We start from the raw sequence: 13,449 nt of genomic DNA, 5'->3' as shown, positions 1-13,449 counted from the left end.
CACAGTGTGCAGCCATCAAAGTAGCTGAGGGAACCACCAGAAGCCGGCAGCCCTCACGAGGGCAGCTAATGAGGCTTTGCTGGAGCCAGGAGTGCCCCCCTAAGTCACACAAAGGCAGCCCCTGAGGACTGTGGCTCCTCGCCTAAGGCTTGCTGGGCAGCACTTGACGGATGGGCATGAGGAGAAGCTAAAGAACATCATTGAGGGAAAGAAAAAGAGCATCATCACCAGCCTGGGAAGGGAGCCGCAGCCAGGGCAGGGGTCTGGCCCTGTGTCCGCGGTGGCGGGCTCTAGAGCCCAGGCCCTAGGGAACAGCCTGCTGGGGTCCCCGTGCGTGGTGTCCCTGGCTGCCTCCTGCCCTGGTGCCTCAGTGACTGCAGCGCTTCACCTGCCTGCTGGCCTTGGCTGCAGATGAGCAGCTCTGGGGGACCTCTGTCCTGCAGCCCCAGCAGCATGAAGTGCCGGAGCTGGTGGTTGCCCCACACCTCTGCCCGAGCACTGAACCCTCTGGCAGATGCCTTCCCCAGCTGCTGCACCTCCCCAGCAAGGGCCAGGTGCAGCACTGCTACCACTCCAGCCCCTGCGGCCACTCCAGCCCAGTACAGGCACCTGTGTGGTGCTTAGCTGCCAGCCGGGTTAAAGGATCGATGGGCCGAGTTCAATCTCGTGCCGCTATACAAGGCTAAGTGCTGGCTCCTGCTCTTGGTTCACAGCAACCTAATGCAGCCGCCTAGGCCTGGGGAAGAGTGGCTGGAAGTGTGCCCAGCAGAAAAGGACGTGGGAATGCTGGTTGATGGCTGGCTGAACGTGAGCCAGCAGCGTGCCCAGGTGTCTCATCCTGGACGGCATGAGAACTAGCGTGGCCAGCAGGACTAGGCGGTGAGATCAGAGCACATGATGACACTAGTCACCCCAGGACTCTGAAAATGTGCCATTTCCAGTTCCAAAGCCAAAGTCACAGGTGTTTTCTAATGTCTCCCTATGGGCAGGATTTTTGGATGTGCTCTAAATTGTGCTCGCTCTCTCTGTCTATTGGATGTGTGACCACGTTTTCAGAAGGACGGAAAATGCAATGTAGAGGCTTTTTTGCAAAGCACTTCCTGGCACTGAAAGAGATTTCAGCGTGAGGGAAAGGATGTAAATGTGATATGCCAAAAACTGCAGAAAGTGGGAGAGAGCATCTGTGCCTCACACACTCAGCGGTGTGGCCAGGGTAGTATTATCACAGGAAGGATTAATGATTAGCAAGAGATCACAAAAGAATTGGTAAGTTTTGATACCAACAAAAGAAGTTAGCCGTGATGGCAACACTTGGCAGGATACTAGGGTGTCATCGCCACATCTGCCTCCAAGCTGAAGGCTGACAGTGTTATTTACTCCTATGTGGCACTAGAGAACTTTCTAGATTGCTCAGTAGCAACCAGAAGGCACCCTTGTGTGGAGATCACGTTCCTCACAATCCAAACAACTCAAATTACAGAAGTTTCTCTGCAGACCCTGCAGACAGGGGCTTCTCCCTGTTCTAAAAGCTGTGGGGTCAGGGTAGAACAAGCAGGGAAAGTGGCCCAGAAGGTGTCCATGTCCACACTTTCCCAAAGTATATTCACCTTTTCAGACAATGAAGTGCTGTTAGAGCTCCTCCTTTTTGCCCTTATCAGTGGTCGCTCAGGAGGTTTCTGCTTCTTAGGTGCACAGCCAAAGTTCCAAGGGGCCACTTGGGCCTTCTCAAGGATTAGCAGTTTGCAGGCTGACTGGCAGTTGTGTCTGCCAGTGTTTTAGCAGACCTTTGCTGTCAGAATGTCTCCCAGGATTGCCAGGTCACATCCATGGCTGCTCTGGCCACTGAGTGGGAGAGGCAAGGCTCTGGTGTGCCCATGAAGACAAAGGGAGGTCCTTCAGGCACACTGGCGCTCTGGGACACGCCACAGAGCCACAGGGTGGTCCCAAGAGGGTGTGAGGGCACACAGGTGACGCGCGGAAAAGACTCCACAACCATAGGGTTGTAAAGTAGGTACACTTTATTGCGGTGCACCAGGCGCACTGGGAATGGCTTCCCTGAAAAAGTGCACACCTGCCCGCTCGTCTCTCACAATTTTATACACGAATACTGTTACATATTACACGAGCTCTCATACATATTCATTGATTTCCCCAAAAGGCAGACCTCTTCCAAGTACTCATTTCCATACTCCCCGCCCTTAGCTCCTCCCGGTTGCACCTGCGCAGCGTAGCCTGGTGGTCGTGGGCAGAGGTCTTTCAGGTTGAAGGCAGTGAGGAAGAGCAGGTTAAACTCTCTTTACCTTTCTGGACCTGGACCTGCTGCTGGACAGCATGTAGAAGTTTTTTGTTTATCTTTGCTTTCTTTCCTGCCAACAAGTTGTTCGTCCTTCCCTCACCCGTTGGCCTTGAGCGATATCTTCCTTTTTACATCTGCTGCTCATAAGGTTCTCATCTACATCCTTATAATTAGGATATTTTACCATATATGTAGCTAAATACTAATTTGGATAAGTTTTAGTATCTTCCCCATCTCACAGCGGCCTTGTGGCATCTGAGAGGAGTCAGGTGCCTGGGCCTCACGCCCTCCGCCCTGGAGACAGCGTCCCCCTTTTGTCCTGGGTGACATCACAGCAGAGCCCTTTTTGACTCACCCCTGGGACAGCTACAACTACCCAGCACCAGCAGGGCAGCCCCACAGTGTCCACGAGGATTACAATGGGACAGTGCACGAGTCGTGCGGCTCCTTGCCAAAGGGGCACTGACGATTTTGCCCTGGCGGGGCTGCTATTACTTGTCCCCGAGATCCTGAATGCTGAGAAGGATAGCAGATCTGCTGCATATTCTACGTGGGAGACCCATGTGCTTCAGAGGGGTAAGTACGCAGGCACTGCTGGGCCCGTCCAGCCTGGCCCCAGGCTCCAGGCTCACCAGCAGGCTGGAGTCGGGGCTCCACCAGGGACGGGTGCCACAGCATGGCACTGCCATGCCACTGCCACAACTGAGGAAGCCAAGCGAGCGAGGGTCCCCAGCGGGCTGGACGGGACCAAAGTCAGCGAGTGCACCCTGTTCTGCAGCAGGAGCCCGTTTCCCTGGAACATCAGCAGAGGGGTACAGCCGGCGGGGGGCATGCCGGCTCCTGAAGGGCAGGGCAGCTGTGAGCCAGGAGCCAGCCCCAGCACAGCCTCCCCTGGCAGCAGGGGAGGCTCCCAGCGGGAGAGAGTGGAGGGGACCCAGCTCTTGCTGTGGGGACAGGCAGCAGAAGGCTGCTCACCCGGCAGGAGTGCTGCAGGACAGGGACCTTTCCTGCTCTGCTGCCAGCGGCAACCTTGAGGAAAGGGGGCATCAGTGCTCCGACCCAGGGCTTGCAGTCGGCAGGGCGGTGGGCACAGGGCTCAAGAGAGGGCATGGCTCTTCCCTCTGCCTCCTGCCCCGCCTACAGCTCTGTCCATTCTTTTTTAATCAGATGATGCTTCTGCTGCCTCCGTCATGTCTCCGGAGCCCAAGGACGTGGAAGCCTGTGACTACTTCTGGGCTGTTCTCACTGGCACCAAAATGGTAACTGCAGACTTTGTCAGTGCGTGAGGCTCAGCCTGCTTCTCCCAGCTGGGGGCTGCCGTGTTTGCTGCCCACACACAGGCTTTTGGAGGGCTGCTGGCTGTGCTGAGCTGCTGCCCTCCTGGCCCCTTGTACCATCACTGCACCCCTGTGGTGCAGTGGCCCTGCTGGCCATGTCGCCGCCCTCTCACCCTCCCTATTTGTCTCTCTGCTCCCTGACTGTCAGGAAGAGGACTGGAAGCTGAAGTTTCTGGCCTCGATCCGCACCATCTGCAGCACCAGGATGGAGAGGACATACATGTACCTGCCCAGCGACGACCTGGGAGTGGAGAAGAAGGTGAGGGGATACCCAGTGGGGCGGGGAGGGGGGAAGGGTGAGCTGTCCGGGCACCAGCCCAGCAGTCAGAACAGCACAGGGGTTTCTGCACACAGGGGAGGGTGGGACGGGCCTCTGTGGGCACAGAGCAGCCTGGCCTGTGCCCCCCTTAACCCCCCGGGTCTTGACGCCAATGCTGGTATAGTGCCAGCAACGCTCTGCCTGCCCTGCAGATCAGTGCCAGCCCCTGGCAGCTTCCCGTGTCCCATCCTGACCATGTTGTCTCTCTCCAGATGCAACTGCCTAAGTCTCCCTTCGACCACCTGCGCACTGTGATGCTCCTGGGCTGGCAAGCTGCGTATGCCATCACTGAAAGGAGGTACCTGCCCCATACCCTGGCTTGGCCAGGGCCTCTCCACAGCATGGGCCTGACAGCAGCGGGCTTCCCCCACCCGGGCAGGACTTTGGTGCTCTGTCTTAGGGCCTCAGCTCTCCCCTGCACCAGATAGGAGGGCAGAGGGTGCCATGCCAGCAGAGCCAGCCGGCAGTGCCGGCAGGGGCTCTCCATTGTCTCCCTTCCCAGCTTTTTTCCCTGAAGGGAGAGAGGCAGGAGCTGGAAAGGGCTTTGTGCACTGCATGCCATGACTGCCCTCTATCCCTGGCTCAGCAGCACGGGAGAGGGAGAAGATGCCTCCACACAAGCCTTGCCCACCCAGTACGGGTCCCACCTGGTGACCCCAGGCCCTGACATCTACGGTCACCTTCCCAGGGCATCTGGGCACTGCTCCTAGTGCCAGCCTCCAATGGGCACCTTCTCTCCTCTCCTTGCAGCAAAGAGAACCTAGCACTGCTGTCACAGCACCTCGGCCCCTGCATCAACGCCATTGGCTCTCTTGCTTCAGAGACGGAGAGGGGCAAGTTGGATGCTTCACTTTATGCTGAGGTAAGCAGCGAGTGAGCTACAGAGAGCCTGCTGCCAGTCAGTTCCTGCGCACTTTTTCCTAGTTAGCTTTGGCTGCTGAAAGACCACGGGAGAAACAGAAAGACAACGGAGATCCTGAGACACCACTGGGCAGGTTGCTGGCACCACTGGGCAGCTGAGGCCTGCCTCAGGCAGCAGGCATTCAAGCCAGCTTCCCATGAGGAAGGACCAACAAAAAAGCACCACCCGCTCTGTCTTCCTTACAGATTCTGAAATCTCTGGACAGCGTGCTGGAAGTGCTGGTGTGTACTTCATCGGACTACACTGCCGCTACGCTGGAGATCATCTTGCGGGTCTGTCCCCAAGGCCGCGACGGGCTATACCCCCTTTCCAGGCTCTTCTCTTGTTCAGGAGAAGCCTGGGCACGCTGTGTAAACCCTGCCCGGCGCTTGGCAGAGCTGCCGCTACGGGAGCTGCCACTGCATCCCAAGGCAAACCAGCAGCTTTTCTCTTCTCAGGCCCTGCTGCCCCTCACAAGATCCGAGAAAGTGGCAAAGCGTCGGTATGCCGTGGGGAGGATTGCCAGTCTGAGCGAGGCCCTGATCCCCACTTCTCTGATGCAGGTAAGGAGCTGGTGGTTCAGGCAACCTCTAAGCACTCCCTCACCCCTTCCTGCTGTCTCAAGTGCACTAGCTCAGCCAAGCTGCCACTGTCCATCCTCTCAACCCCAGGACTCGTTCACAAACAGAGTGGGCACGGTCAGCGTTCGCACCTTCCAGACGAAGCCTGTGCCACTCCTGGGGCAGCTGATGGGGTGCCTCACCCTGTGCTGTGCCGAGGAGGACGAGAACATCAGCTGTGGGTCTGCAGAGGCTCTTCACGCCATCCACAGGATCGTGATGGTGCGACAGAGTAAGAGAGGCTGGGGTGGGCTAGCACCTTCCAGACACGAGGGCCCAGTCAAGACCAGGCATGGTGATACGCCGCTTTGTCCGCCCTCCCCAGCTAGAGGAAAGAGCAGCACATTCCTCCAAGGGTGGAGCAGGGGAGCAGCCGTGCTGCACCAACCCTAGGGGGCTCCCCCAGCCCCTATTGGAGCAGCAGGATGTCCCCTGGGGCAGTGGCTTAGTAGCACTCCTGAGAACCAGTGGACTGGAGAGCCTGTAGCAGTAGCAGCATCGTGGGGCTTCTCTCCTGCTTCAGAGCAGAAAGCCGGACCAGACTCTCTGGCCTTTCTGCAGACTGCGAGGCGGTTTTCTCCCTGGCATGTCTCCTGTCCCCACCCCCTACCCTCCACCCAACACAGAGTGCCCCTCTTTGACAGACACAGCGCCCTGCCACAATCAGAGCTCTGCTTGGTGTTCTCAGCTGTCTTCTCCAAGCAGCAGCTTCTGCATCATTCCTACCACTCACCCACTCTCTGTTTGCCTTGCTGCCCAGGCCACCTGATGACACCTACCTATCCGTATCTCTTTCTGGAGCGGGAATGCCCAAGCACCTTCCTGCCCAAGGACGCTGCTAGCGAACCGACGGTAATGAGCCCCTCCCTTCCTGGGATTCTTGGCTGTGAGGTTGACAGGAGACCTGGATGAACCAGTGCCCCAAGAACTGCGGGCAGGAGGCAGGGTCCGTCACAGCCTCCCAGCAAGCCGGCTGCAGGGTCCCACCATATCTCAGCAGGGAGCAGCCAAAGGCTAATGTCAGTGGCCAGCATCAGCACTGCAGGTCCAGCTGTCCTGGCCACCCACAAGGCCTGGCTGCCTACACACCGCCAAGTGTGCCCTGACCCTGACCTCCACCACCTGCCTTCACCCTGCGGGGCAGTTCCCTCTCCGCAGCCACTGAGGCTACAGTCATCCCAGCCCAGGCCGGCCCTTGCAAGCCCACGCCAGCTCTTGCTCCTGCCTGTGCTGGGGGCACAGTGCCAGCACTGCCCTGGCTCTCTCTCCAGAGCTGCCCTCGCTGCTCAGCTGCAGCCCGCCACCAAGGCAGGCTGTGTGACATGTCTTCCCTCTCGCAGGTATTTGGCAGCTTCCTCTTCCCTGTTGAGAGGACGGACTTCATCCTCACCATCTTGGAGGGCATGACACACCCCAGGGTCTCTGACACAAAGGTGGTTGCCCGCGTGTTGGATATGATCACAGACTCACAGATGGAGGAGGTTAGCAGTTTGCAGACAGATTGCCCTGTGCTGTTGCCCTCTCGGGGGCCGTTCTCCCTGGCCCGGGTCCACGGCTTGGGAGTCCCCGACAGCCATTCGGGCTGGCAAAGAGCCACAGGAGGGAAGCATTTGCTGGTGGCAGCTGGGGCCATGGCTGTGCTCCGCTCCATTCTCCCTCATCTCTCCTCCAGGTGCCACGGGTCATGCAGATCATCCATGACCACCTGGCGTCGGTCAGCAAGGAATCACTCCTGGACATCCTGAAGAGGACCCTTTTCCAGATCACCTCCTTGCACCCTGAGCACGCGGTCCAGGGCCTGCTGGAGGTCTTCCCGTGGTGCGATAGGTACAGGGCCCACCCACCCACCTCTGGCACAGCTCAGGACCCTCAGGGCCGGCACAGGCCAAGGGGCAGTGGCTGGGGTGGCCCCATCGACAGCATGCTTTGTCTCTGCAGGGTTGCCACGGCCATGTGGCAGACGATGGTCTCCGAGCCCTGCGTTGCAGAGGACGTGCTGAGAAAGCTGCTGATGCAATACATAGGGCCTGGGCACGATGGCTTTGGCCCACACCACAACTGTGTCCGTTCCTGGGCTGTGAGTTCCTGGACCAGGCCTCGCTCACCCCCAGTGGGGCTGCACTCCCCTCCCCATCCCCTCCTCCCCTCTTCCTCTGTCCCCAAACGCCAGCCTTCCCTGGGGCTCCCCAGTCAGGGGGGCTGGGAGCCAGAGCCCAGCAGGGCCACATGCACTGCTGGGGCCCCACTGCGCACAGGCACGCAGCCCACCCCTGCCCTGCCGCTCTCTGTCCTCCTCCCTCCCCGCCTGCTCCTGCCTTGCTGGGCAGCCCCGGGCAGGGCAGCTGCCTGGCCCAAGCAGGCTGCAAGGTTTGGCCCAGGGAGCTGAGGACAGCTGGCAAGACCCCCGGGGCCTGCTGGGCCCTTTGCTCTGGACACGAAAAGCTGGCTTGCCCATGCCACAAAGCAGAGACGAACCCAGGGAGCCGCTGGGGCTGGGCCCCAGGCCAGGCAGCCAGGCAGCGGGCTCTGGCCCGGTGCCTCCATCAGCTCAGAGCGACGCCCCACCCCCACCTCCCTCACCCCCCAACCCGCAAGCTCTGGCAGTGCTGCAGGGACACCTGTGCACTGAGAGCTGCACCTGACTGTTTTCTGCAGGTAACCAGTGCCATGAACAAGATCTTCCAGCTGCCCTCCAGCAAAAACATTGCGCACTCACTTTTCCACAAGCTCTACATTGCCGTGCTCTTCCAGATCTCCTTCATCCATGAGTGCACACTGCAGGACTTCAGCAGGAGCAGCAGTCAGATGGGGGAGTGCATGTGGCCTCCAGGCATCTTTCTCAGGTGCTCCATCCCCTCTGCCAGGTCTGTGCCCCAGGCCGGAGCCAGCGCTGGGGCGCCACATGTGACGCGCATTGTGCTCTGCATGCAGGACTGCGGTGATGACCATGAGAGCTCTTTTCCAACACGTGGGGGGTGCCACTTTGGTTGAAGACATCCAGACGCAGGGTGGCTGGGACACGCTTTTAAGACATGAGACCTTCCACACAGGTGTTGCTGTGCTGACTAGGTGATTGCCTCATCAGTTGTCCTTGTCTCCCCTGGCACTCTTCCCCCAGAGGTGGAGGGCCCCACGTGATCCCCTTCCTCGTGGCTGGTGAGGTGTCCCCAGGGGTCCGAGGGACAGCGTTGACCCTCAGTGCTGGTGACTGAGGGATCTCAGGAGAGACCGGCAGGGGAAGTAGCCTCTTTGATCTTTAAGGTCCCTTCCAACCCGAGCCATTCTACGATTCATTCTATGATTTCCATGCTGCTGCCTCTGAGAGCTCCTTGGTGAAGGGCTGCTCTTGCCCAGTGCAAGAGGAGGACTCGCAGGACCTGTCACCTTCCAATGCACTCCTTCCTCGGGGACCAGTGGTGCAGGAGAGTGCTGGGGCTGGCTCTGCAGGCAATGCCACAGCCTGCACTGGAGCTGTGTGGCAGAGCAGCCGGAAGGGTGGCCAGAGAGCGCGGGAAGGCTCAGTGGCCTGGGGATCCAAAGTGGTCAGGAAATGGCATCTGTTGGAAGGCCACAACTTGTGTGTAGGCAGGGCATCCCTCAGTGAATCGAGCACATCTGTGCTCGTCACCCTCCATGTTTGCAAAGGCAAGGTATGTGGTGAAGGGCGGGCGGCCTCTCCTCAAGTGGATGGCACCAGCTGCTGAAGCAGAGTGCAGAAATGCAAGCCTTGCCCTGGTCTGGCCCATGGGATAACAGCTAGCGCTGAAAGCACAGTCCCAAGGAGGTTTGTTTGCCCAGCTTGGTACTACCAATGCGTTCTTCCCCTGGCCAGGGCTCTGCGAAGCAAAGCACCGCTCTTCGGTGCCTCGGCGTTTGAAGAGGCAGTCATATGTCTCCGCCAGAGACAGAAGCACAAGGAGATCACCGCCATGGCTGTCTTCATGGAGGTAGGGCCTAGCAGCAAGCGGTGCCTCTCCAAGGTGCCTTGAAACTCTGGGCTCTCTGGCAGATTCAGCGTGCTGCCAGGAGTCCTGCCGGCTGGGCCAGGCTCTCACTGGGCTGCTGGGTGTCTTTCAGTTGCTGGACTGCGTAGACTTTGAGCAGCTTGTCAATGCCTGCATCCCAGACATTCTTCATTCACACCTGCACAGTCAGTCCTCGGTGCTGCGTGGGATGGCGGTTACAAGCCTCGTCACGCTGTCTACGAGACCCAAGATGGTGAGTGGGGGCATCTGGGCCAAGTGGCGGCATCCGCCTGGGGCTGGGCTGCAGGTGCTGTTGCCCGCAGAGGCTTGCTTGGACTTTGCCAAGAATCGGGAGGGGCGGTAGTGGCTCCACTGCTCTCACTGCCTTCTTCATCAGCCCCTGAGCGCTTCTGGGCAGCCCCTGCCTGGACTGTGCAGCACGAGGAGAGCGGCACCAGTGTCCGCTCAAAGGCACCTCCTGCTGTGCCAGAAAGAGGTCAATGCCAGGCCCCAGGCCAGCCAGCGCAGGGCTGCCTCAGCTGCAGGAGCACTCTACCCAGAGCAGTCATCCTGCTGAGGTTGGGAAGATGAGGCCCCGCACAGCGCCAGGCTGACACAAGTGGCTACTTCTGCAACCCAAGGCAGCAGCCTTCTGTCTGAAGGGGCCTCAGCACGCTCCTGGAGACAGACCTCTGCTCTGGGCTGTGCCTGCTGTAAGCAAAGGGCTTCTGCCAGGATGGTCTTCGGTGTTTCTGAAACAGAACTGCTGTGTTTCATGTAGGCAGTAACTCTGCAAGACCTGCTGCCAGAGGTCGTGCAGCAACTGCAGGATGCCAACAGCGACATCAGTATGAAGGCCGTGACTGTCCTCCGCAACACTCTGCGCCTAGCAGATGGGCAAGTGGCTGGCCCCATCGCTCTGCAGCTGCCTGACAGGCTCCTGCCCCTCTTTGAAAACGTAAGTCTGGTGGGCAAGCAGGAGGTTTGGCTAGCGTGGCCACGGGGCACGTGAATGTGGCCTGGGGGTGGTGCGTCCCTCTCCGCGTGTCTCACTGGCCTGCGAATTCTTCGCCCACCACGATCCCTGGGCACGTGCTGGAAACGTTTTGCTTGGTGCTTCTTGGGCTCTCCTGCTGGGGCAGCCCCTCCCTGTGCAGAGCCCTGCAGATGTGTGCTCCACAATGGCAACTTCTCCTCGGCCCCTTGCTGCCCATGGCCGCTTCTCCCCTTGCCATGTGTCCCCTTGCCAGCCCCAGGGTGGACCATCTGCAACCCACTGCCTTGCCCTTCCTGTGTCTTGAGCCATTTTGCACTGCCCACACACTTGGCCTACCTGCCACAGCTCACTGCAGAGTAAGAGCCAGGAGCGTGTGTCTCCCTGTCTGCCACACCGACCCCTTGCTCACTGTGAGCTCGGAAGAGCCTGGACTGAGGTCCTCCCTTGTTCTGTCTCACCAGGAGTGCAGCTGCATGAGAGAGCTCTCCATCCTTCTCTGCAAGGATGCCATGGAGGTTGCAGAGGGCACCCATAAGATGGAGATGAAGAAGCAAGTGCAGAGCACCATCCTCCCCCTCTTCTTCCACCTGCATGACCAGGACCAGCGTGTGGCTGAGGTGGGGACACTAAGCTGAGCATTCACTTGAGGGGGCAACACCCCTCAGGAGGGCCTGAGCATTAGGGGCATGGGCTGTTAGCAAGGCTCCCTCTGAATGTGCCTCACCTCAGGGCCAAAGCTCCCGAATCCAAAAGAAAGGTGCAGAGCCCCTCTGTGCCTGCACCAGGCCCACCACAGCCATTTTGCCCCTACTACACCTCCGCCTGCACAGAGGGCCAGAGCGGAGGGGCCTCTCCCTGCCCCACATCCAGCCCCGCATGCAGCCCTCCACAGAAAAGCCCACTGGGAGGCTTCCTGCAGCCCCAGAGCTGTCATGGGCCAAGAAGGTGGGCACGGACATTTTCCAGACCTGCCCTGCCTGCTCCCAGCTGTGCTCAGCAGTGCTGCGTAGCCACAGATACCTAGGCACTAGAGTTTTCACGGGCATGCCAGCTGTGCCTGCAGGTGTCTGAGGCCAGTGGTGAGGTGCCCAACAGTTGTCGACCCCATGTTATGCACAGGGACCCGCCAGATGCCTAGGCTGAATGCTCCTTTGCTCTCTTGGGCATGAGCACCCTGGAGCCGCCAGCGTGCTCACTGCAGAAACCCTGGCCTGCAGGCTGCCCTGGGCCACGCAGAAGGGTGCAGCCCCTGCCAGGGGTTGCAGGAGCCAGCATGGCTGCCAGCCTGGGAAGGGAGCCGCAGCCAGGGCAGGGGTCTGGCCCTGTGTCCGCGGTGGCGGGCTCTGGAGCCCAGGCCCTAGGGAACAGCCTGCTGGGGTCCCCGTGCGTGGCGTCCCTGGCTGCCTCCTGCCCTGGTGCCTCAGTGACTGCAGCGCTTCACCTGCCTGCTGGCCTTGGCTGCAGATGAGCAGCTCTGGGGGACTTCTGTCCTGCAGCCCCAGCAGCATGAAGTGCCAGAGCTGGTGGTTGCCCCACACCTCTGCCCGAGCACTGAACCCTCTGGCAGATGCCTTCCCCAGCTGCTGCACCTCCCCAGCAAGGGCCAGAAAAGCCCCCAAGCCTCGCCAAGGTGCAGGACAACCAGGGCCTGTCCAATGCGCAGTGGTTTCATCTCCCACTCTCTGCTGCTCTGCAGGCCTCTCGGGAAGCCCTCCTTGGTGCTGCCAAGCTCCTGAAGTGGAAGCAGCTCAGGAACCTGCTGGAGACAGCGCAGCCACAGAGGATTGGCAAGTGCCTGGTAAGGACAACTGCCCGAGGGCTCCCAAAACCTGGCCCAGACAAGGCCTGCCAGCCCTGGCCCAGGGTGCAGGGTGGCTACCCTTGCCTCTAGCCACTGCATCAGGCTATCCCAGCAGGGGAAGCCAGTCCCACGTACAGGGCTGGCCTGGCCAAGGGGCAAGGCTGCACCAGCCCCATCCACATGTACTATTCTCTTCCAGCTGGTGGGGCACAGCAGCAGAGTGGATGACTACCTGTGCCAGAGCCTGCCATACCTGTGGAGCCCCCAGGAGCCCCTGCAAGAGGCGGCCATCAGGTTCATTGGTGAGTCACAACCCCATGGGCCCTCTGTGCCCCACAGCAGCTTGGCCGCAGCCCCAGCTGCTGCTGAATCAGCCACGTGGCTGCAGAGCACTGCCAGCTCAGAGTGGGCCTGGAGTGCCTGTGGGGGCTCCCTGCTGCCCTCGGCCACCCCCTGCCCATGCAGTGGTTGCTGGTGGGAAGCTTAGCGAGTGCCTCGCAGCCTCCTTGGGTGGTGTCACACTTGGGCACACATGGCCAAGCCGGCAGGGATGTTGAGGGGGGGACTGTGTCTGGGGCGAGCTGGCCAGCGGGATCTGTGATGGGCCGTGTGTACCTAGGGCTTGCCGGGCAGCACTTGGTGGATGGGCGCAAGGAGAAGCTAGAGAACATCATCGAGGGTGAGTGAGGGCAGTGGGGTATCAGCACGAACTGTCTGGGAGGAGAAAAGACCCTGGGCAGTGAGCTGCGACCCCTGCCCCAGCTGAGGAGGTGGGGTGGGCTTGGCAGGAGGGGTTCCTGGGCGTGCTTCCCAGTGATGCAGGCTCTGAGCTGCCCTCTGTTCCTTTCCATGTCAGCCCTGAGAAGCATGGAGGGCTACAGCAGCCCTTCGGTCTCCTCCCTGGTGACTGAAACCATCCTGGTCCTGAGAACTTCCTCCACATTCAGCCTGCAAGCACTACGTTACCGGCTCCGGAGGGTGTGGGAGAGGAGGCCCCGTGTCCCGAGAGCTGGCTGGCTATGCTGCTGCAGCTGTGCTCAGTGCTGAGCCCAGCTCCAGCCCTCGGGCCCCGCCGAGTAACCTCTCTGCTGGACTTTCCCCAAAGAAACAGCCCTCTTTCTTCACTGCTTGAACGTGTCATTTTTTTGTGTGAAAACTGAATGGTTAGAAAACTCCACGGCACCAAGCTGCTCTGCTAGGCTGTGAAACCAAG

The 13,449-nt window shown here is 59.9% G+C and overlaps 2 protein-coding genes across 2 annotated transcripts; both read left to right on the top strand.

Annotated features, from left to right (window-relative positions):
• Positions 1 to 2,403: 2,403 nt before the first annotated feature.
• Positions 2,404 to 7,174, top strand: LOC311427361 (uncharacterized protein; the record flags this gene model as incomplete). The annotated part of the gene is made up of 11 exons (XM_084504672.1): positions 2,404 to 2,872; positions 3,464 to 3,555; positions 3,782 to 3,892; positions 4,165 to 4,250; positions 4,703 to 4,814; positions 5,060 to 5,146; positions 5,312 to 5,416; positions 5,525 to 5,768; positions 6,234 to 6,325; positions 6,814 to 6,961; positions 7,146 to 7,174. Exons 1-11 carry the CDS (start codon positions 2,716 to 2,718, stop codon positions 7,172 to 7,174), a joined length of 1,263 nt encoding a protein of 420 aa, XP_084360798.1. The 5' UTR covers positions 2,404 to 2,715.
• Positions 7,175 to 7,500: 326 nt separating this feature from the next.
• LOC311427373 (maestro heat-like repeat-containing protein family member 6) lies at positions 7,501 to 13,449 on the top strand. The gene is made up of 11 exons (XM_084504681.1): positions 7,501 to 7,550; positions 8,129 to 8,316; positions 8,405 to 8,542; positions 9,306 to 9,420; positions 9,551 to 9,691; positions 10,220 to 10,396; positions 10,897 to 11,052; positions 12,132 to 12,233; positions 12,436 to 12,538; positions 12,856 to 12,915; positions 13,093 to 13,449. The coding sequence occupies exons 2-11, from the start codon at positions 8,141 to 8,143 to the stop codon at positions 13,281 to 13,283; spliced, it is 1,359 nt and encodes a 452-aa protein (XP_084360807.1). The 5' UTR covers positions 7,501 to 7,550; positions 8,129 to 8,140; the 3' UTR covers positions 13,284 to 13,449.

The sequence above is a fragment of the Aythya ferina genome (assembly GCF_964211825.1).
Source record: "Aythya ferina genome assembly, chromosome: Z".
Taxonomy (NCBI): Eukaryota; Metazoa; Chordata; class Aves; order Anseriformes; family Anatidae; genus Aythya; species Aythya ferina.
The sequence above is the reverse complement of the archived record's forward strand: the minus strand, read 5'-3'. Positions and strand labels throughout refer to the sequence as shown.

What these genes read in the sequence shown, in the direction of transcription:
- LOC311427373 (XM_084504681.1), top strand. Translation starts at nt 8,141, where the DNA reads ATGAACAAGATCTTCCAGCTGCCCTCCAGCAAAAACATTGCGCACTCA. An exon ending in GGTGTTGCTGTGCTGACTAG is followed by an intron (nt 8,543 to 9,305) that starts GTGATTGCCTCA and finishes TCCCCTGGCCAG; the next exon opens with GGCTCTGCGAAGCAAAGCAC. An exon ending in CCATGGCTGTCTTCATGGAG is followed by an intron (nt 9,421 to 9,550) that starts GTAGGGCCTAGC and finishes GGTGTCTTTCAG; the next exon opens with TTGCTGGACTGCGTAGACTT.